The sequence below is a fragment of the Anopheles cruzii genome, chromosome 2 (genome assembly GCF_943734635.1).
Source record: "Anopheles cruzii chromosome 2, idAnoCruzAS_RS32_06, whole genome shotgun sequence".
NCBI lineage: Eukaryota > Metazoa > Arthropoda > Insecta > Diptera > Culicidae > Anopheles > Anopheles cruzii.
Genome location: NC_069144.1, coordinates 16,098,431 through 16,118,406, shown reverse-complemented (window position 1 = coordinate 16,118,406; position 19,976 = coordinate 16,098,431). Strand labels below are relative to the sequence as shown.

Sequence of the window (19,976 nt, the reverse complement as noted above, 5' to 3'; positions counted from 1 at the left end):
GTCTTACGTCCTCTTGTTGGCAGAGATTTTGTATGGTGGTCGGCCCAGCATAGAGTAAAGTACGGTCGAAAAGAGTGATGCAAAGAAACTGAGAAAATGTGTATATTTAAAAAAGAAATAAAACAAACGGCTGTTTGCTTAAGTAAGACTCCCGCTGGTGGAGGCGCATGGTTGATACCGTTTGCGGCCCACGTCAGTCGCGCAGTGTGACCGCATCAGCGAAGCGTATTTCCCATCTGGGCTGCATGTCACAATTCACTTGGCCTTTCGCTCTCAACGTGCAGCCATGAGACTGACATTGACATTAAACTTTGTTGTGGTTGGCCACAAATGCAAACAAAAAATGCTGGTTTTGAGTGAGTTTTTTTTAACCATTCACAACGCTCGTTTAAGTGTCGCGTAAATGAAATCAATTCAAGTCAGGCATTGCGTTTAAATGAAAATGTTTATTCATAAATGCTCACACAACGTGTGGTTTTCTTACACATTCGAATACCTCCCACTAAATGGCGAGATCGAACATGCCAACGCCCAGCAGCAGATTACGACGCGTAAAGTGTAACGTCAAGAACGGAGACTGCTTCGTAGGGAACGTACGCATCAGGTACGGTTCACCATCACGCACATCCGGATTGTGCGATACGTTCACGTTCTCCCCGCTGATGTCATACACTAGCTTCGTGAAGTCCCACAGCTTCAGCGCACAGTCTAGGCCACCGGTGGCCAGGATCGTACCATCGCGGCTGAAGCACATTGAGTGCACCGAAGCAGAATGGCCCGTCAGTGCGGCTATCAGGTGCCCGTGGGCCAGATCCCAGATGAGCACCCGATGGTCTGCCGATCCCGACGCCAGATAGCGACCACACATGGAAAAGGCCAACGAATGGATCGGTGCCTTATGGCCGGTCAGCAAACGATGATGGTTGCCCACGCACACGTCCCACAAGCGCACGGTGCGATCGCTCGACCCGGTCGCCACGTAGTTGCTGTTGGGATGAAAGATGCAAACGTCCACGTCGGACAAATGGCCAGCAAAAATGCGCAACGGTTGGTGCGAGTCGGTCGCCCACAGCCGAGCCGTTTTATCGTGCGAACAGCTCATGAAGTAGTGTCCGTGTGGTGAGAAGCGCACGTCCCACACCGGGTACTGGTGGCCCTTGAACACGACAACACACGTCCAGGTGTGCAGCGACCAGAGACGGATGGTGCAGTCTTCCGAGCACGAGAGCAACATCGTACGGTCCGGTGCAAATGAAGTCCGATACACGGGGCCACTGTGACCCCACAGCGTTCGACACGATTCTGCCCTTCGATCGTCCAGCATGCGGATCAGCACGTCCTCGGCATCGCGATCGATTTCCTTCAGCTGTTCTGCGCTCTTCATTTCCCGCAGCTTTACCGGTGTCATCGACCACACCTTGATGGCCGAGTCGGAGAATCCCACCGCCAGAAGGCTGGAATCTTCGCACAGATCAGCGCTAAAGCGAAAAGAGAGGAGATGATTAGCTCACAACCAACCACCACAGGAGATCGCCAGAGTTCGTTACCATGTCACGGTGTAGTTCGCGTTCAGCAGGGTGTACATGCAAATCGACGGCAGCGAGTCGGGGCCAAGGTTCACGCGTTTAGATGCCTCACGCAGAGACTTTATTTTTTCCATCTTGTCCGCATCTTTGAGCTTTGGCAGCGGAATGCGATCGATCGGTGGTGCGTTGGGGTCCGACTTGGATTTTTTCGAAAACAATGGATCCTTTTTCGGTTTCTTCTTCTTCGGCTTATCCGGTGCATCCGGATCCATGTCGTCGTCCTCTTCCGGCGGAGCAGCGACAAGCGTTTGTACGTCCGGTTCCTTAAGCAGCCCGTAGTAAACCTTGATTTTGTTATCTGTTGGCAAAAGAGAGCAATGTGAAATATGTTTCTTATGCCTTTCTACTACACAACTGTCATTCCAAACCTTGCCGTTTCGCTTCCCCCGTCATCGCTCCACACGTGGCGTCACATTGCGCCTTATTCCGGGCCACTCCCTCGTAAAGATCGAAGTACATGTGCTCGTTAACGATGTTCAATATGACTGAAGCTTTCTTCTCGTGCAGGTGCCGCTTCAGTAGCGAAAGCGTATCGCGTGAAATTCGAATCGTGAAGGCATTCGATTTGAACGTATCCGTGATATCGTTGCCGCTCATCTGGTCTCGTTTCGTAACCATCGCCAGTTTGGCCAGCTCGTCCTGATAGTAGTACTCCTGTTCGGGGCCAAACTTTGTAATCAACTTTTTAGCCTGCGCTTCGTGGCTGTTGTACACCAGTTCGATGTACATGTGCACCAGCACCGGGTACAGAATTAGCGCCAGTTCGTGCTTGTAGATGTCCAGTGACTCGTCCACGAACTTGCGTAGTTCCATGTACGAGTTTTCATAAATATCCGGATCCCCTTCACTCTTGTACGCGGCCAACACACTGTTCACTTCAGCTTCTCCTGCCACATTCTCCGGGACGTCGGTGAGACCGGCTTCCTTTCTCAGGAGTTCTTCGGTGGACTGCAAACATAATGTGTAGGGACACGGAATGTAAACAACGCTAAATGGAAGCGAAGGCAGAGAGCGTTTCATGTTTTCACACTTGTACATACCTTTAAATTGTACTTCTTCACCAGTGCCAGTACAGCCAGCAGCTCGGATCTATTTTGAGCCATTGCCACAGATAAAAGTGTCCTACTTTTGGAGTAATTTAAGATTTGTTTGCTCCCGTTTCGATTTTCCAATGTCCACAGAACATTTGCTAATGATGCCAAAGCTAAACACGAACCAGTTGACGTTTCGGTCGCAACGCTTGACGTTTCGTTGTGCGTGAATCTGGCCCCTGAAATCTGTCACCATCCAAGCGTTTCTTGGCATGCAAGCGTTACTTGAATAACTTAAAAATGAAAATAAAAACCGTTTAAATACCACTTGAAATTTTAAATAAAATGTGTACAATATCAATATTTGCAATTTAAAACAAAAAACGGATTACGGAAGGGGGTGAAACTCATGTTAAAAATCTCATAGCTCATAAAAAAATTTGGGTGAAACTCATGTTAGAGAGAAAACCCATAAATTGTTTGCAATCTAAATGAAAAAGTTATACAAAAATCCTCTAGCACTTTTACAAACATTTGCTAACGATTATGTCATTCTTGCCCAACGTCCTCCCTTGGTGATAGATCAAAGCAACGCAGTGTGACCTTCAAGAACATTCGGATGCTGAAGGATCCTCCGATCAGACCGACCGCTGAGCAAGTGCCAATTATCTGCCGTTAAGAGCTTTTTCTCCAGACGAAACAGAACACAAGGTCAATGAATATTATTAACCTCCACGCTCCCACGCGAAGGGTGGCGTGATGGAGTTCATCAGTTTGGCCCCTCGGGAGCCCCGAAAATTATGCCACAATCAAAACATAACAGCCACAACGGAGTCGCAGTGCTTGTTGCTACTCGTTGTCCCGTTTTCAATCGCGATCACGCCGTGACCCCGAAAAGTGGAATATCAAAATCATTCCGCTCGCAGCTGATAGCTGATTGGTCCGACTCGGTCGGGAGGACACACCTTTCTTTGAGAGGCCCTGCAGAAGTAGGAACATTGGCCTCCACTGATAACACGGTGTTGCGACGCAGAAACGGAAGAATCAGACGAGAGGCCATCAATCTGGGCCTTCTCGTTCGTGGTAGGGAACCGGTGCGAGAAGACTGCGGAAATGTGCTGCGATGGAGGTGTGTGTGCCCTTTTTACTCAACCAGTCTTTTTATGATCGAATGCCGCGAAACCTTCTTATGCTTTGAATACAAAACAAGTCTTCCAAAAGACGCCGTGCCCGCGAAGATCGTTAAACTGTTGTTGCCGCAGAGGTCACTTGCGGGTCATGCACACGAAATCGGCGCAATTTGCGTTTTGATTTTACGCCGCACGCAGACGCCGAGCAATCATGACAGAATCACACAATGAGAAAAGATAACATAATCCCATTCATTCGCTCGCTTCGACGGATGCTTTCTGATAAGTGATGCGTCAAATCGTCCCATCTTCTAATTTGTAGGTAAAAAATGAATATTCTTCACTATTGACTGAACTGATTCGCAATGTTGGGCCCTGTTTCTAAGGCACCCCAAAAGTAAGAAACGAAATAGCACCCGAAGGCATAGAGCCGAATAATATTTGAACAAGCGGTTAGCGCGATTTCGCGGGGGTCAACTGTAGAGAAAATGGACACGATGCGCAACAGGACATAAACACGATTGTCGCCGGTTCTGGATCTTCAGGTTCTTCTGTAGGTTGCCTGGTTGCCAGGTCAGCAGCGGCTGGACACCGAAGATTACACGCTCGGAGACTTGGCGAACTGACGGCTGACTCATATCGATGAGCAAGAGTTGATCTTCCATTGAGCCCAATCCTGGTACCAACATGATGATACCCTTTGCGGTGGGTAAAGGAACGCGTCTTCGAAGATCGCAACCGAACAAAGATGGCCGGTCGATCGGGCCGATCAGGCCTCCCTACCAACGATGAACCGAAGTCCGCTTTTCCGTTTCTATGCGCCGGCTCGTCACAACAAAACCACTATGTCGTGTCGTGATCCACCATTTCAGCCGCGTGCGTGTGGGTCGATTGACCAGAGTTTGCTGCGTTTGGTCGCGGTTCTTCGCCGATAAAGTGTTGGTTGCCGATGGCGCTTTGCTGGTCGTCGTGCGCTTTTCGCGCGGACTTGCGAGCGCAGCCCGCGAGCCTATTTATATGAGACCGCGCCGTCACCTCGGCCATACTGTGCCGTTTTGGAAGTCCCAGCGAACGCTGGTGTCGTGCGGCGGGTATCCGCGTACTCGCGTTATCCACCTCCTGAACCTCGCGAAGTGAACCTGAAACGGAAGTGCTTTGGAGTTGAATTTCGGTTGGCTGGCAAACGCGCGATTTACAGTGGAACGGAGGTCGCGAGTTGGAAAAAATCATCCCCAATCGCTGCTACGACGACGATAAATATTAGCCGTAAATATTGTGTAAGTTTCGTTTCAAGTGAGACCGTAATTTCATAAGGCGAGTGTTTGTTGTGTTGTGTTATAACCGATTGCGTTCACATTTTGGAAAGGCCCCATCTTTTTGGGGAGCCTTCAAAATATAGTTTTAACCGGAAGTGAAAAGAGTCGATCGCTGTGCCAAAGCAAGGTTTCAAAATTGCGCCAGTCGGTAGCACAAAATAAACAACGTGTTCACAAAACGTGTACTGTTTCTCAACCGATGGGTCGAAGGAATATTCCTTTCTGGCCAAGGTCGAAAGAAGACGCGTAAGGGTGTTTCCCGGTTTAGCTACCTGCGATCGTTGTTTCGTTAACTTAGTGTCCTATTAATGTGTTTTCTACTTTACCCTGTTTCTAGCTCATTCCGGTTTAAGTACCTGGTGTTTGCTGTGTTCGCTAACATTTAAAATTACCTGAGTGCGACAGTAATTGGCAAGGTTTTGTAAATAGCGAGAGGAATGGATACGGATGTCCTTTTCTGTTTTAATGAGCACGCTCCCAAATCGATTGTCATAAACGGACGCTGGCTGCCTAAGGCGGGATTGCTGAATAGATTAGTCGTTAGGGCAAGGACCCCCGGGTGCAAAGTCATCGATCGATCGGCCACAGTAGCCACTAAAGTGCGCAGCAAGTTAGAACGTTCTGTGAACGCGTCGTCGTCGTCCTTAACTTGGCCAAACTAATTTGTCCATTTTCGTTTTTGTGTTAGCATTGAGCTAAGTTAAACCGCTAAACTGGCTACACGGTAGGTGACACGGATCGCCGGTTAGCGACCGCAAAAGTGTGATTATGAGTGATGCGATCACCTCATCGGTTTACACCATTCCCTGGTCTGCCTTTGAACAATGGCGTTCGCGATCGTAAATGTGACGACAAGAGGACGTACACCGCGGATAGACAAAACCGTGTGTTCGGTTGCCGAGTCGGCAAGATCTCTCCAACAGAAGACGAGCCCCCACCGAGCGACAAAGCACGCCGAACGCCGACGGGCTCCGGTTTATCAGCTGACCGGCCCCGAACGCCCAAGCCAATTGGCGGTCGCGATTGGCGATGGCGCGTTCATTTAACGCGCGTTTTTCCCTCCACTAGGGTGCTATCTCAAGGCGATTTTTAGTTTTTTGTCACCACATGGCGCCTTGTTGCCGTGTGGGCCGTCTCAATTCACGCAACCGAAAGCACTAAATGACGACAGTGCGCAATCGATTTGACTATTACGGCCAGTTATTAATGATGAAAAAACCGTCATACCAAAAATGCTTCATCATTTCTGTTGTTTTTCGCCCTCTCTCTCTCCAGGATACATCCTGTTCGAAATAAAAACACACCACACGGCAGAAAAAGAAAAATACGCAAACATGAGTTTTCAACGACGCACCTCGGAAAAGACGACAGAGCTAACGGCTTCGGTGCCGGTGAAGCTCCTGACGGCCGGCACTGCGGCTTGCTTTGCCGACTTCCTCACATTCCCGCTTGATACAGCCAAGGTTAGGTTACAGGTACGTTGGTAACATGTAAGGTTAAAGATCATACTGCCCAGCAAACATGCAAAGAGAACCACCTGAAGTAGAACATGAAGCCGAAAACAATCGATGGTCTCGGTCCGCGGTTTGCCGATTCAAAATAACAACGTCCAAGCGGCTTTAAAAACGGGTTGCTTCCGCGATCTTATGAGGGCATTGCATTTTGTTAGTGAGCGATTAACCTAAGTGAACGCGATCGACTACACTAGACGATCGCGTCTACTTCTCTCAGTTCCGCTACGTTCGCTGCGGTTCGATGATCGCCGCCGACGCTGCAATCATAATGAGCGCGTGTCGACAGACCTTCGACACCGGCCGACGGACTGAAGCCCCGTTGGACAGAGCGGCCGGCCCCGTCGCTTGCGGTACAAAGTTCACATTGACAAGTTTCACATTTCTGCCTACGATCGTGGCGCGCGGCACGCGTAACCCTTTGCGTGCTGTTGATGATCGATGCAACACCCCATCGTCGTACAGCATCCGTATAGACGTAGGAAGTAGGGCACAGTCCGTGTCCGTGGGACTTTGGACTCCGGATACGCAGCATCTGCGTCCTTCTGCTTGGCACTAGCGTAGAGTAGGGCTTATGGTGCTCTATTGCGAAACAATGGACACGTGTGACGAAACCCAGAGTGTTAAAACGGCAAAGGCCAAGGGGTCATCAAATCGAAAATGCGCCTAATAAATGGGCAATAAATAAACCCGACTTGAAACTCTTTACCTAACGCGCTCGGTTTAATGAAGAGATAGTTGAAAGATAAGATTACTGGTTTCTTCGCGTCTGCCGGATGGTACACTTCCGATACGTGTGCTGATAATCGCTCCGCCGTTTAAAACATTGCAGATTCAAGGCGAACAACCGTTGCGTACGGTGGCTATGACACCGGCCGTCAACACACCGGCCTCGCTAAAGCTGAACCCTATGCCCGTACCTGCAACCCAGCACGTTCAGTACCGTGGTCTGGTCGGTACGATCACGACCATCACCCGCCAGGAAGGTTTCCGCACGCTGTACAATGGCCTTTCGGCGGGCCTGCAACGCCAATTGTGCTTCTGCTCGATCCGACTCGGTCTATACGATACCGTTAAGACGTTCTATGGTTCCATCCTCAAAGGTGAGTACTAACGCCGGCCACGGTTTGCCATGGCGATAACGTTTTCCTCTGTTTTCGCACACCAGAAAATGAAGCTGGTCTTCAGATAGGAACCCGAGTTTTGGCCGGCCTCACAACGGGCGGTGCGGCCGTGTTGGTCGCCCAACCGACCGATGTGGTAAAGGTACGGTTCCAGGCGGCAACGCGTTCGTCCACCGGTCGTCGGTACGCTTCAACGCTCGAAGCTTACCGTACGATTCACCGGGAGGAAGGTGTGCGCGGGTTGTGGCGCGGCGCAATGCCCAACGTGGGACGGAACGCAATCGTCAACGTGGCCGAGATCGTGTGCTACGACGTCGTCAAGGATTGTCTGCTCCTGTACGCCCATATGCCCAACGATATTCGGTGTCACTTTTCGGCCGCCGTCGTTGCTGGACTGGCCGCGACGGTAGTGGCCTCACCGGTGGACGTGGTCAAGACGCGTTACATGAACTCGCCGCGCGGGCAGTACCGCGGTGCTATCGACTGTGCCATCCGGATGGGCGCCAAGGAGGGTATGGCGGCATTCTACAAGGGTTTCGTGCCGTCCTTTGCGCGGCTCGTTTCGTGGAACATCGTGATGTGGATTTCGTACGAGCAGCTGAAGTTGGCCGTTTTCAATAGAAGCTAAAATGCTACGGCCGCTGCTCGAAGCTCCGGTGATTCGTATCGAGATTCGTCGGGACGCAATGTTCTTTCTTTCTTCTTACGTAGGAAGAACACTTTTATGTTTTAATCTATTGACGCGGTATGAATGATCGAGCAGGCCACGATCGAGATCGGACTGCCAACTGTAGCGTATCGTGCGCCTATGTCCGTCTTTTTAATTGTATAATGTGAATGTGATAGAATGTTTGTATATGTGAACAATGTAATGTAAAATTTTCTGTTTCTTAGCACGAGAAAGCAATAATAAAAAAGGACAACTGTATTATTATAAAAGCCACTCTTGATCACTCTACAACATTTGCCTTAGCTGACTGCAGTTCTCCTTGACAATCTTGTCCAGCAAAATAGCTCCGCGTTCATCATTCATTCGGTACGTGTCCGTTACCGTTGGCAGTTCGGACGCGGAAGCACCTGGCCCCGGGTAGACAACGCGCCAAAAACATTTGATTTCCTGTAGCACCTCATTCAGTTCGCCCAGTATCGTGTCGAGAAGCTGAAGGGCGCCCTCTCGATCGGTTCGATTCATTCGCATCAGCGCACCAGGATCGTGCTCGGTGCGTACCAACGATTGAGTCACGGTAGTGTGCAGCAGAACCGACAGCATCGGAAGCGAATGATCCGTTAGCATCAGACCCAACTGCCATACATGCTGACGTATGCGTGGCGGCTCGATAACATCACTCACTTCCCCGTACACGACGAAGCTTGCACCTGCTCGCTCGCTGTCCGTGAGTGCCGCGATCTGTTCGATCGTACTCAAGCTCGTTCCCTCGATACGGAATGGATAGGCTGGGGAGAGGATACTGATGGGCGGTGTGCTTGTTTTGGGTGCATCATGCAACTCCAAACAGTCCATGCTGTCGTCGAACACAAACGAAGCGCTGAAATCGTCGAATTTTTTACTGGCCTGGGACGGGGTGGAAATGGTCGCCGAATTTTCTTCCGCCCCCCGAGCATCCCACAGTGTGGCAGTGTTATTGGCCGTTTCACAAGGTACCTCTGATACGGGAGGTGCTGGATAACCGCTGACCAGACGAGTTCTCTTTTGTTGCGGAACTTCAAGTTCTTCCGGTTCTTCCAAGAACGGTGGTGGTTGCAAACCGCGCAGCTCGTTTTGAATCTGATCCTCTAGCATGTTCATCATGTCTATGTCTTCTTCATCCGCTTCCACGGGACGCGGTGGTGGTCTCAAGGACGGTTTGGGCTGCACCGGTGAGGATTGCGAATGTCTCGTCGAGGACACTTGATGGTTCATGATTTCCGGTTCACACGGATCGTTTATCAGATGCACCAACTGATCCATTTCGTCATCATCCATCAGTGTACTTATGGCCGGCACTTGCTCTGGTTTGCTTCCAGCACCAAAAGAACTCCGTGGTTGGCTCCTTTCTATCGAGTCCAGATCGACAGCCAGTAACAAGGAATCGTCGTCCGCGTCATCAACAGAGACCCGTGGGGATATCCTGTGCGCTTTTCCTTCGGTCTGTCCCGAGTGGCTATCCATCGTGATTGGCTTGATGTGACCGTAGCTGTTAGGTCGCCCACGGTTCTCAACCACATCCGCTTCTTCGTAGTCGATCTTGGGATTCTGTGTTATCGCTTTGTTCATAGCTCGAAGAAGCACGTTTTCGTACGCGTTACTGATCAGCAAAACATCCAGTTCACCACCGAGGACACGCACATTTTTGGGCTCCAGAAACACCACACTGTTGACGCTGCGCAGCGGACCCGTTAGAAGTAGCTTCACACCCGGGGCTAGCTTTGTGGTGAGACACTTGATCGGGTTGTGTTCCACAGCACAGAACGTTTGTTTTCCATCGGTAAGGGTAAGCTTTAGCATTCGGCGCCTTTAAACGGAAAGAGTTCTAGATTAATGTTCTATTTGTAAGAAAACAGGCGCTTCATTCAATACTTTTTGGTGTGAGTTGCTTGACTTTTTCGCATCTGCACTTCGTCGTCGGCTTCGTCCAATTTTTTATCGTGCATGTTTCTCCACTGATCATAAGCAGACTCGGCTGGCGAAATGAAACAAAGACATAGCCGATCAGTGCGGCGACGCAGATAACCGTTTCTTACCGATGTCGATCAACTGGTGCAATTGGACGGGAAATGTGCCATTCAGCACTTGCTTCTCGGTCTTTCCATTAAATCCCGGTGGCAGCATCGACACCCCGATTTCATTAAGGTCCGCCAACAACCATTGGCTGAACGCGAACTGGAACAGATCCTCATTGGACGTTCCGGGGTTTTCTTCCAAACAAAACGATACACATCCAGTGAGCCAGTCGTCGATTACTTTGATGTTGAACTCCCGGGCAAACCGTAGCTTCACATGCTGTATGCGACTATTCTCGTTTTGGATCATTGTAGTACGTTTTCAAATATTCGTTTGCTAGGATCCGGGACACAGTGATTGAGGTGGTTATTTAATTTTACGGCAAAATGGTTCGTAATCGATGCTGTTTGTTATGTTCTTCGACTAACCGGCTTCAGAAAACACTGTTTACATTGATTCCTGGATCTGTCATCGTCTGTCAGCGGTTTCAAATTAATCTAGATATTTTGAATTTGATAAATCGCTCTGTGCTCCTCATAAGCCTCCTGTGTGTATCCCATGAAATGTCAAAGAAGAGCTAAGCAAATTCACAAGTGTTTGTATACATTTACCGATCACCGGATTGACCACCTTGTTTGTTCCGGCATCTGTTTTGTTCTGGCCCTGTTCGGAATCATGCCAAGTCTAACTATCTGCCGACTGTGCCTGAGAGACGGACCGGACGATTTGAACGAGCTTAAGTTAAGTAACACACCCCTTCTACAGTGCATTGAAACATTTACATCGTTGAAGGTATGATAATTGAATGTATCTCTCTCAAGGGAGCCCGGCGGTCTATCTCACGGGCGCATATTACAAGTATCTTCTTTTCTACATTTCCAGGTATTCGCTGAACCAATACAGCATATTTTGATATTCATATGCGTGCATTGCGAGGTTCTGTTGACGCAATTTCAAGAGTATCGTGAACGGTGTTTAAAACATAATGAGATATTTAAGCTGCGATTGCGGCAATCGTGTTCGGCAAGTGACATCGACGAAAAGGATGTGGACTTAGAACTAATAGAAACGGTGAAACTGAACGAGAGCGTTGCCTCGAAATGGGAGCAATCGGAAACAGCTACGAACAGCAAAGCCAGCAGGAGATCGCACAGCAAATCTATGCTCTCTGGTGTAAGTCGTAGGTCGCAAAGTCGCACTATACGTATCAGCACTGCGGAATCCGACCGAAAAGAGGTAGTCGAAAACCACAAACCAGTAAGAAAGAAAATACCAACAAAGCCGCGGATGATTGCGTGCCCACAGTGTGGAAAGATGATTGTGCGCGGTAACATGAACAAGCACCTGGCCACGCACAATCCGGACCGTCCGAAGAAGAGCTGTTCGCACTGTAAAAAAACTTTTAAGGATTCGCAGCTCCTAAGCGTGCACATAAACAGTCATCACACGTTCGAAAGAAAATACGAATGCGATGTATGCGGAGTGGCCTACCTTCGGCCGAACTCGCTGCGAGAGCACAAACTTTCAAGACATTCCGTGGAGGCACGGTACGAGTGCAAGGATTGTGGCATGAAGTTTTCCAACTTTTCCAAAAAAAGACATCACTACATTGCGGAGCACACGACTGCGAGACCTTTCGCTTGCCAGTACTGTGACAAGGCTTACAAGTTTAAGTAAAGGATGTTTTTGAGTCTTAATTGTGAACCGTTTTTCTGACTTTTAAATCTCGTTTTAGGTGTGATCTAACTGTCCACACTAGGACCCATACCGGCGAAAAACCCTTCTCGTGCGACATCTGTAAAAAGACATTCAGTAAAAGCTATAACGTTGTTATACATAAGAAATCCCATCATAGTTAGGTAGCTTGTTGATATAGATTCAGTGACACGTTTCTTATTTACTGTATATATATGTATATCTGCGCTTGGAATATATTTTTTCAGATATTAATAAAAGAATCGCGGATTGTCAGTCGAAAGTCTTGAATCCGTAAATAAGACACACTTGTCAACCGTACGTGAAACAAGCCCTTTGTTCTGTCACCACAAGAATAAACAATGTCAATGTTATTGCTTCGTGAGCTTCACTTGGGAGGGCTCGAAAATGACCATACACGAAGCGGCTACGATCAAACCAAAAACGCCGGAGGAAGAGGAAGTGTTCAAAAATCTGTGGTCGGTATGTATTGGGTACTATTCCTATAGGGGCCGGTCGAAAGCCACTAAACCTGTGCAACACGTTCGGCAGATACGACCGTGTTACTTATATAATGAGGAGTACGACGATTGTACCAGCATCAAAGCGCGATTCCATCAGTATTTCATCCACGGTGAATCGATCGACTGCAACCAGTGGAAGCGGGATTACGCCAACTGCACACGCTTTGAGAAGAATCCCACCGACACGAAGAGTGCTTTGGAGCTGATACAAAGTGAGGCGAGCCGACGAGAGGAACGCATGCGGGCCCACTACAGCAATAACGTGTGGACCAAACGCACGGCACCACCCGAAGATTGGTCAAAACCACTGCCCGAACATATGCTAAAGGAGTATGAAGGATCGTATCTCGCTGCGAAAGCCAAAGAACTGCGCGGTGGACCGCAGACAGCGGACAGCGATAGTTTTTCTTGCTCGATTATGTGATCCTTGCTGGTACGAGTAGCTTTAGCAACACAAGTATATTCATTCAAATTTACTTGCTCGTCCGTACATTGTAGCTAAAAATCTGTTCCACACGGTGTGGATTGTATTTCTTAACTTAAGGATATACAATTAAGCGGGAGTTATATGCAAACGGGAGTTCCGATGCGATTTCTTATGTATCACGACGTTATAGCTCTTGTTGAAGGCCTTTCCACAGATGTCACATTTGAAGGGCTTCTCTCCTGTGTGCTTGCGGATGTGCAACGTTAAATCCCCCCTGGAAGAGAAAAAGAAATGGATAAAAAGTGTCCTTGCAACTTGCCGGAACCAGTAGCGAACTTGAATTTAAACGCCCAATCGCAGTAGGTGCAGGCAAACGGTTTGGCAGTTGTGTGCTCTTTCTTGAAATGGTGCCACCGTTTGGCCCAGTTGTTGAACATTAGGCCACATTCGCTGCACTCGTATTGTTTGTCGTTGGTGTGTTTTGTTTTTACGTGATCTCGTAGTGAATTTGGCCGAAGGTACGTCTTTCCGCAAATTTCACAGGGATATTTCTTCTCCAGTGTGTGGTTGCTGTTTATGTGTAACTGCATTCGAGCCGAATCTTTGAACGATTTCCCGCAGTACGAACAGAACACTTTGGGCCGGTCAGGATCGTGCGTTAACAGATGTTGTTTCATATTGTTTCGCGCGATCATTTTGCCACATTGAATACACGGAAGCTTGCTTTTGCTAACCGTTGCCACAGCTTTGTTTCTGTTCCGTTTCGCCGGAGCCTGTTGCCGGTTGACCGTTGGGGAATATTCGTCATCTTCGGACTCCTCCTGATATGTGTCCTCGGCAGGTTCAATGATTATCTCTTCCACCTGATGAGCGCTATCGAACTCATCGCTTTCCAACGAACTACTCATCGCTTTCAACTCATAAGAGTTGCAAGGTGTATTTGAGGGTTGCACAGAATGGCCGCGATATTTTTGCCGAAAAATTTCGTCATTCATAACACAGCGTTCTCTAAATGCTTGAAAGCCCCGCAACGCGTTGTGGCAATCCGAGCAGATGAAGTACTGGCAGTTGGCATTTAAAATTACCTACCGAAAAATGAATAAAGTTTAAGTTAAGGTGGACGTAGCTATTCCACAAAGTGCTTACCTCAACCGTGGTAAACGAGCGAATCATTTGCAGCAAATCTTCGTTTTGGTTTAAAAGTTTAAAATCGGATTCGGGCTCCATTCCTTTAGCCATGCAAAGGCGACAAATGCAGTTGCTATTGCTCATGGTGTCTGATCTTGCTGCGCACGAAATAGTACTCGATAGGTTTGGAGCTTCTTATGCTAGCAAAGTATCCGAAGTTGGGTCGTGGACATTGCTATCACATCAGGAACCGCTCACAAGATGCAGCTTCAATGAAGAAGATTGACTCTAGTGTTTCAATGATGCGTTCTAATACCGTGGAACAATAGAACACATCTTTTAAATGCCACTTCGAACAGGTACTTCAGGTTTATTGTTTCGGAAGCAACTTCGCAGCTTGTATTGTTTTTCCTATGCACTGAAATGTTATTATTGTTTGACTCACCGAATTGAGGTTGTCAGTTTGACAGTAACAGATTGCTTGTGCTTGCACATTTCCGTTTAAATATGCCGGTAACTCAAAGATTTGCTTGAGGAATTTAATCTGCATTGTTTCGCTTATTAACACAAAATTGTAAAAATAATAATTAGTAACAACGAACCTAAATGGAAATCTACCCAAATGACTGGCCACTGTCTTTGGTGGCCGCCATTCTCTGTTGGTAAACAAATGTTTACGGCCACATGTCAAACACAGCGTGGACAACTGTTTGTAAATGGACTGATCGAACAAATCGTTTTGTGAAATGGATATATTATCAGCTTTAACCGAAGAAGAGCTATGTGCTGAAGAGAAGCACATCGCCGAAAAACTGCAAAGTGTCGAACAGAAGCTCTCTCGTTTGGAATCCCAGCGGGTCAAACTATTGCAACTGAAAGAAACCATACAGCATGTGCGCGTCCGTAAGCAATCGCAGAATATCTCACTGCAGGATTGGGAAAAGGAAGACTTTGGCTGGTCTGCAAGCGTTCGGAAGGTTCTGAAGGAGGTCTTTCACTTGAACGATTTCCGACCGAAGCAGCTACAAACAATCAATGCGCTCCTTTCCGGACACGATGTTTTACTGCTGGCGCCTACCGGTGGTGGCAAGAGCCTGTGCTACCAACTACCGGCCCTCGTTACCGATGGATTGACGGTGGTGATCTCACCATTGATTTCCCTGATGGAAGATCAAATCTGGTCTCTCCAGAAGCTAAACATTTCGGCAACCCTGCTGTGCAGTTCCACCGAAAGGTCTGAAGTTACTCGAGTGCTCAAAGATTTTAGCAGTGCATCGAAACCTAGTCTCAAATTACTCTACGTGACACCGGAGCGGATGGCAAAGAGCAAACGTTTCATGTCGGCCCTCCAAAAGTGCTATAAATTTGGTCATCTTGATCGGTTTGCGATCGGTAAGTGTTCGCTTTCTGTGCATACTTTTGGATCGCTAAAGTTTAGATTTACTTCGCAGATGAAGTACACTGCTGTTCACAGTGGGGTCACGACTTTCGATCGGACTACAAGTACCTCGGAGTGCTGAAGGAGTTGTTCCCAAAGGTGCCCCTACTTGGCGTCACGGCAACGGCAACGGCAAAAGTTACGGAAGATGTGCAGAAAATGTTGCGCATCCAGAACTCGCTGATGTTTGTGGCAACCTTCAATCGCCCGAATCTGTACTATCACGTACTGGAGAAACCGTCGAGCAAGATGGAGCAGTACGAGCTGTTGGCCAGCTTACTGTTGAAGCGTTTCCGTAAGCAAAGCGGCATCGTGTATACATTTTCTATAAAGGATGCCGAGGATATAAGCAGTGAACTGAACGAGCGTGGCCTTAAGGTGGCAGCATACCACGCCAATTTGCAGTGTGCCACGCGAACACAAATCCACCATCTATGGGTCACGAACAGTTTGCAGGCGGTGGTTGCGACGATCGCATTCGGAATGGGCATCGATAAGCCGGACGTGCGCTTCGTGATCCATCACACGCTGAGCAAGAGCATGGATAACTTTTACCAGGAGACTGGCCGCGCCGGGCGGGATGGGCAGCGGGCGGAATGTATTCTGCTGTACCACTTTGCCGACATGTTCCGCATCTCGACGATGATGTTCGAGGAGTACACGGGATTGAAGAATGCGTACTCAATGGTAGAATACTGCATCAACACGAGCGAGTAAGTCCAATCGATATCGGGACTGTTACGTGTGGACGATGGATCTAAAACGCGATACTTTTCCCTCTTGCCACTAGGTGCCGGCGGAAACTTATCGCCCACCATTTCTCCGCAGTGTGGGGACCGAGTGACTGCGACGAAATGTGCGACCGGTGTGCCAATCGCGATACGGCTGTTCCGCGGGAGATTGACGCACTGCCGTATCTGAAGGACCTATGTAAGATTATCGACCGGGCCGAGCAGTACCAAACGAAGATAACCCCCCTGAAGTTGGTCGACGCATGGCTGCACAAAGGACCGGTGAAACTTCGTCCGGACACGCCGGCACCGTTCATTACTCGGGGTGTGGCGGAGCAGATCGTAGCATTTCTGATATTGCACGATCATCTAAAGGAGGACTTTGTTTACACACCGTACTCCACCCTCAGCTACATCACGAAAGGCAACAAAAAGCTTCCAGGCAGCGGTGAACCGTTGTCAGTTCGTGCCGGTGAGCTTCAGAGGTTATTAGTTGGTACCGCCAACGGTACATCCAGTGAAGAACCGGCAATTAAACGAAAGAGCAACGCGAAACGATCGACATCCGATAGTACCGCACCGAACAGCAAAAGGGCGAAAAGTAGTGCCAGCAGGGTGGCGTCTGAGAAATTGGATCTAAGTGCATTAGATGATGAAAACGATGATCTTTTCTTGACGGTTGATAATGATGTTATCGAAATAGATGGTGATTAATGAACATTTATTGGCTAGTCTTTTCCGACAACCGACGGATCTACATTCGATACTCCGTATCGTCCGCTGTACGTTACATTGCCAGGTAAGGGGCTTTGAAATTGAGAGCATTCCGATAGCGACCGGAGCTTCTCGTAGCCATTTGCCTGTGTCGCCGCATTGCTTCGTGAATTTCCTGGGGCGTGATCGGTTTCACTCCGTCGAGGCCTCTTCCTTGCGTAACTTCCGGGCAGAGGTGGAGCATGTTGTGGGACTTTCCTATCGTTAGACAAAAAGCATGAATGTAAAGCAACCCCATTTAGCCTGATTTGCACACCCTTACGCACCTGATGAAGTAATCCGACTGTAGGGTTCGACGATCCGGTTGGAAGAGTTGAGCCGCGTGAGGATACAGAAGTCGACGAGCACCGCTATGGTTTCGTGGGCCAAGTAGGCCAACGTTAGCAGACAGCTCTGCGTGATGTTCACATCCTCCGGGATGTTGAGCCACGCTCGCATCCGGCTTTTCATTGTTTCCGCGTTGCGGTGCATGAAGGAAGTGCGGCGTGCAAAGTTAAACTCCTCGTACTGTTTGCCGGACAGGAATTGCGAGATGTGATCGGCACGAACCAATCGGCGCACCTTCTCCTCGTCTTTCTTCTCCTGCGCCTCCCGATCCGAGTCGTCATCGGATGGTTCCGAGTTGGCCCCGAGATGAAGATGCGAGAACCGATCGCCGTACATGTCTCGCAAGCGCTTCTTCATCATGGCCATGTCACGAAAGTACTTTTGCATTCGGGCCACGCGCACCTGATTGTTGCGCATGATGTACTCAAAGTCACGCCGCGAAAGCGTGGGCGAGTTCGGCCGAGACATCGCATGGTCGATCGCTTCCTGCATGATGCCCCTAAGTTGCTGGAGCACTATTTTCTCTACGAGAATCACGGACTCTCGCAGTGGTTTTTCACAGTCACCATAACCGCGCATGATTTGCGCTATCTCGTCGTAGAAAATGAACTTATAATCGCCATCGGACGCACTGGTTCCCCCGTTGGTTGGTGGAGTAACGGAGTTCGGGTGTATCGCCACATTGATTGTGGGGCGTGCTTTTTTGGCTGAACTCGCATTTGCCATCACACAACGTACAATTGGGGAACTGTTTACATTTTTGGGCCTCTTCTGACGTTTCCCAATCGACTCTGCGTGAGCTGCGTACTGCTTGGCTGAGTGCGGAAGCGTGAGTGAAAATAGCGCTGACTGCTAGGATTCGAAAAAGTTGTTAGAAAACATTTCTAACTTGCTAGAAGGCAAATTAATTATCTGCTCCGTTCGTTTAAAATATTTAACATATAAACACTGGCCTCCAAGGAACTACACCACATACAAACCATTGTATTTATTCTGAGCTTTACAATCTAATGAAAAGCTATTTTCCAATAATGGATTACTCTCGCAAGATAACGTTGCCAATTTCTCTTACATCACGTTCACATATTTCATCTCGAGTACAACGCCTAACTAGATTTATTCACCGCAACACCGCACTGTTGAAAGATGGTAAAAAGCAATTATTCAATTAAAGCCGTTGTGACTGTCCTATTAAACAGCCGATGCCTGTGCACTTTTTCGTTTCCGATGGCGGTGACCCATTTTCTCGCGTTCCTTTTTATTGTAAATCAAAATGTCCTTTCGGCTCGTGTGCGTTTCGCACCTTTGGCCGATAGGACAATTGTTGACACGCTTTCGAAGAGAAATTCGCAACAATGACAAAACATTACTTGTTGCACTTTTGAGGTATTGTTGCACAAAACATAATAGTACCAAAGCTAAGGACGGTTCGGGCTTCGAGTTTTATTTGGTGGGGTCCCTTCCGAGTTCGAAGCAAGCGTATTGGTGGTCACCGGCCACCGAATTATGACACCCATATTGCACCCGCCACGAACGCGAAGCAGTAATCATCGTTATTGCCGCAATTATGTGCTTCAGTGGGTTTTTGGCTGGTCGGTGGGTCCCTGCGCTTCCGGGAGGAAATCAAATTTATACCCTATACCCGTACTTATGCACCCGAATGAGCTGAAATGGCCTGTTGTTATGTATTTCAGTCGACTGCAAACTGCACTGTATGCGGAGCCGACTGCCCGACCTGGTAACGTTAAGTTAATTATGGCGATTTTAAAATTGGGTGTCCTTACAGTTCCATGTCCCAGTCCCGGGCACTCCTCGTCGGGATCGTCAGACTCCGGGCAAACAAAAAGCCGATCGATTCATTCACCGAGTTTCCGTTGAGGTGTACTGAAACAATGAGTAATTAACGAGGTAAACGAGTAAATATACTAAAAACGAGATGAAAAGGCGTAAATTCGGGAAAACACGCGAATGGTTTTTGTGGTTTACCGTCTTGGCTCTCATGGCTTGGCATTTGAATAATACAATAATAGCAAAATATGTGCTATCGTTGCGTTGCAACGGTACATAATAAATAGGACATTTAAATTTATATTCGGTTCTAATTAATGACACCGGCGAACGACCTGATCATCTGGATGCCGTGGCCTAGTTATTACAAAGCATACGTAAAACTCACGCGTCACGAGCCCCAAAATTGAAACATAAAGAGCATAGTTCGGAATAGTCACTGAGAGGCTGTGTTTATTCATCTGGCTCTAATTGCTTCGGACACGTTAGTCCACATTAGACTCGACGAATTGCAGGGCTTATGGGACAAGAGATTGTAATCCCAGTGTTCTGTTAATAACGCTGCTTGACAGCATCCCAATTTTACCGGTCCAATAGTTTCCGAATCCGAAGTCCGTACATGAAACGAGAAAATTAAATAAAACTGTCTTTTGTGTGAATGCAAATTAAACACATCCGTTGGTCAACCATCACAAGAGAACTAGCGCGTTATCTGACTCGATAT

The 19,976-nt window shown here is 48.3% G+C and overlaps 8 protein-coding genes across 9 annotated transcripts; 4 read left to right on the top strand and 4 right to left on the bottom strand.

Annotated features, from left to right (window-relative positions):
- Window positions 1-494: 494 nt before the first annotated feature.
- Window positions 495-2,757, bottom strand: LOC128278121 (transcription initiation factor TFIID subunit 5). Its single transcript, XM_053016785.1, has 4 exons — window positions 2,627-2,757; window positions 1,955-2,534; window positions 1,548-1,884; window positions 495-1,478 (listed from the first exon to the last, which is right to left on the bottom strand). Exons 1-4 carry the CDS (start codon window positions 2,687-2,689, stop codon window positions 503-505), a joined length of 1,956 nt encoding a protein of 651 aa, XP_052872745.1. The 5' UTR covers window positions 2,690-2,757; the 3' UTR covers window positions 495-502.
- Window positions 2,758-4,932: 2,175 nt separating this feature from the next.
- LOC128269473 (mitochondrial uncoupling protein 2-like) lies at window positions 4,933-8,596 on the top strand. Of its 2 annotated transcripts, none has more exons than XM_053006946.1 (4): window positions 4,933-5,024; window positions 6,339-6,538; window positions 7,407-7,677; window positions 7,743-8,596. In XM_053006946.1, exons 2-4 carry the CDS (start codon window positions 6,398-6,400, stop codon window positions 8,324-8,326), a joined length of 996 nt encoding a protein of 331 aa, XP_052862906.1. In that variant the 5' UTR covers window positions 4,933-5,024; window positions 6,339-6,397; the 3' UTR covers window positions 8,327-8,596. The 2 variants fall into 2 exon arrangements, with proteins under 2 accessions (XP_052862906.1, XP_052862907.1); XM_053006947.1 differs by lacking the exon at window positions 4,933-5,024 and adding an exon at window positions 5,669-5,787.
- A 57-nt stretch (window positions 8,597-8,653) lies between these two features.
- On the bottom strand, window positions 8,654-10,729 carry LOC128268322 (recQ-mediated genome instability protein 1-like). Its single transcript, XM_053005379.1, has 3 exons — window positions 10,441-10,729; window positions 10,277-10,379; window positions 8,654-10,211 (listed from the first exon to the last, which is right to left on the bottom strand). The coding sequence occupies exons 1-3, from the start codon at window positions 10,727-10,729 to the stop codon at window positions 8,654-8,656; spliced, it is 1,950 nt and encodes a 649-aa protein (XP_052861339.1).
- A 366-nt stretch (window positions 10,730-11,095) lies between these two features.
- On the top strand, window positions 11,096-12,279 carry LOC128278535 (zinc finger protein 177-like). The gene is made up of 3 exons (XM_053017264.1): window positions 11,096-11,212; window positions 11,303-12,093; window positions 12,156-12,279. Exons 1-3 carry the CDS (start codon window positions 11,096-11,098, stop codon window positions 12,277-12,279), a joined length of 1,032 nt encoding a protein of 343 aa, XP_052873224.1.
- A 190-nt stretch (window positions 12,280-12,469) lies between these two features.
- LOC128277721 (UPF0545 protein C22orf39 homolog) lies at window positions 12,470-14,140 on the top strand. Its single transcript, XM_053016226.1, has 2 exons — window positions 12,470-12,598; window positions 12,668-14,140. The coding sequence occupies exons 1-2, from the start codon at window positions 12,524-12,526 to the stop codon at window positions 13,061-13,063; spliced, it is 471 nt and encodes a 156-aa protein (XP_052872186.1). The 5' UTR covers window positions 12,470-12,523; the 3' UTR covers window positions 13,064-14,140.
- Window positions 13,144-14,599, bottom strand: LOC128277720 (zinc finger protein 664-like). Its single transcript, XM_053016225.1, has 3 exons — window positions 14,213-14,599; window positions 13,403-14,151; window positions 13,144-13,340 (listed from the first exon to the last, which is right to left on the bottom strand). The coding sequence occupies exons 1-3, from the start codon at window positions 14,336-14,338 to the stop codon at window positions 13,193-13,195; spliced, it is 1,023 nt and encodes a 340-aa protein (XP_052872185.1). The 5' UTR covers window positions 14,339-14,599; the 3' UTR covers window positions 13,144-13,192.
- Window positions 14,600-14,940: 341 nt separating this feature from the next.
- On the top strand, window positions 14,941-17,081 carry LOC128278534 (ATP-dependent DNA helicase Q1-like). Its single transcript, XM_053017263.1, has 3 exons — window positions 14,941-15,586; window positions 15,646-16,345; window positions 16,423-17,081. Exons 1-3 carry the CDS (start codon window positions 14,941-14,943, stop codon window positions 17,075-17,077), a joined length of 2,001 nt encoding a protein of 666 aa, XP_052873223.1. The 3' UTR covers window positions 17,078-17,081.
- LOC128278304 (uncharacterized) lies at window positions 17,077-18,190 on the bottom strand. The gene is made up of 2 exons (XM_053017004.1): window positions 17,404-18,190; window positions 17,077-17,335 (listed from the first exon to the last, which is right to left on the bottom strand). The coding sequence occupies exons 1-2, from the start codon at window positions 18,188-18,190 to the stop codon at window positions 17,151-17,153; spliced, it is 972 nt and encodes a 323-aa protein (XP_052872964.1). The 3' UTR covers window positions 17,077-17,150.
- Window positions 18,191-19,976: the final 1,786 nt, after the last annotated feature.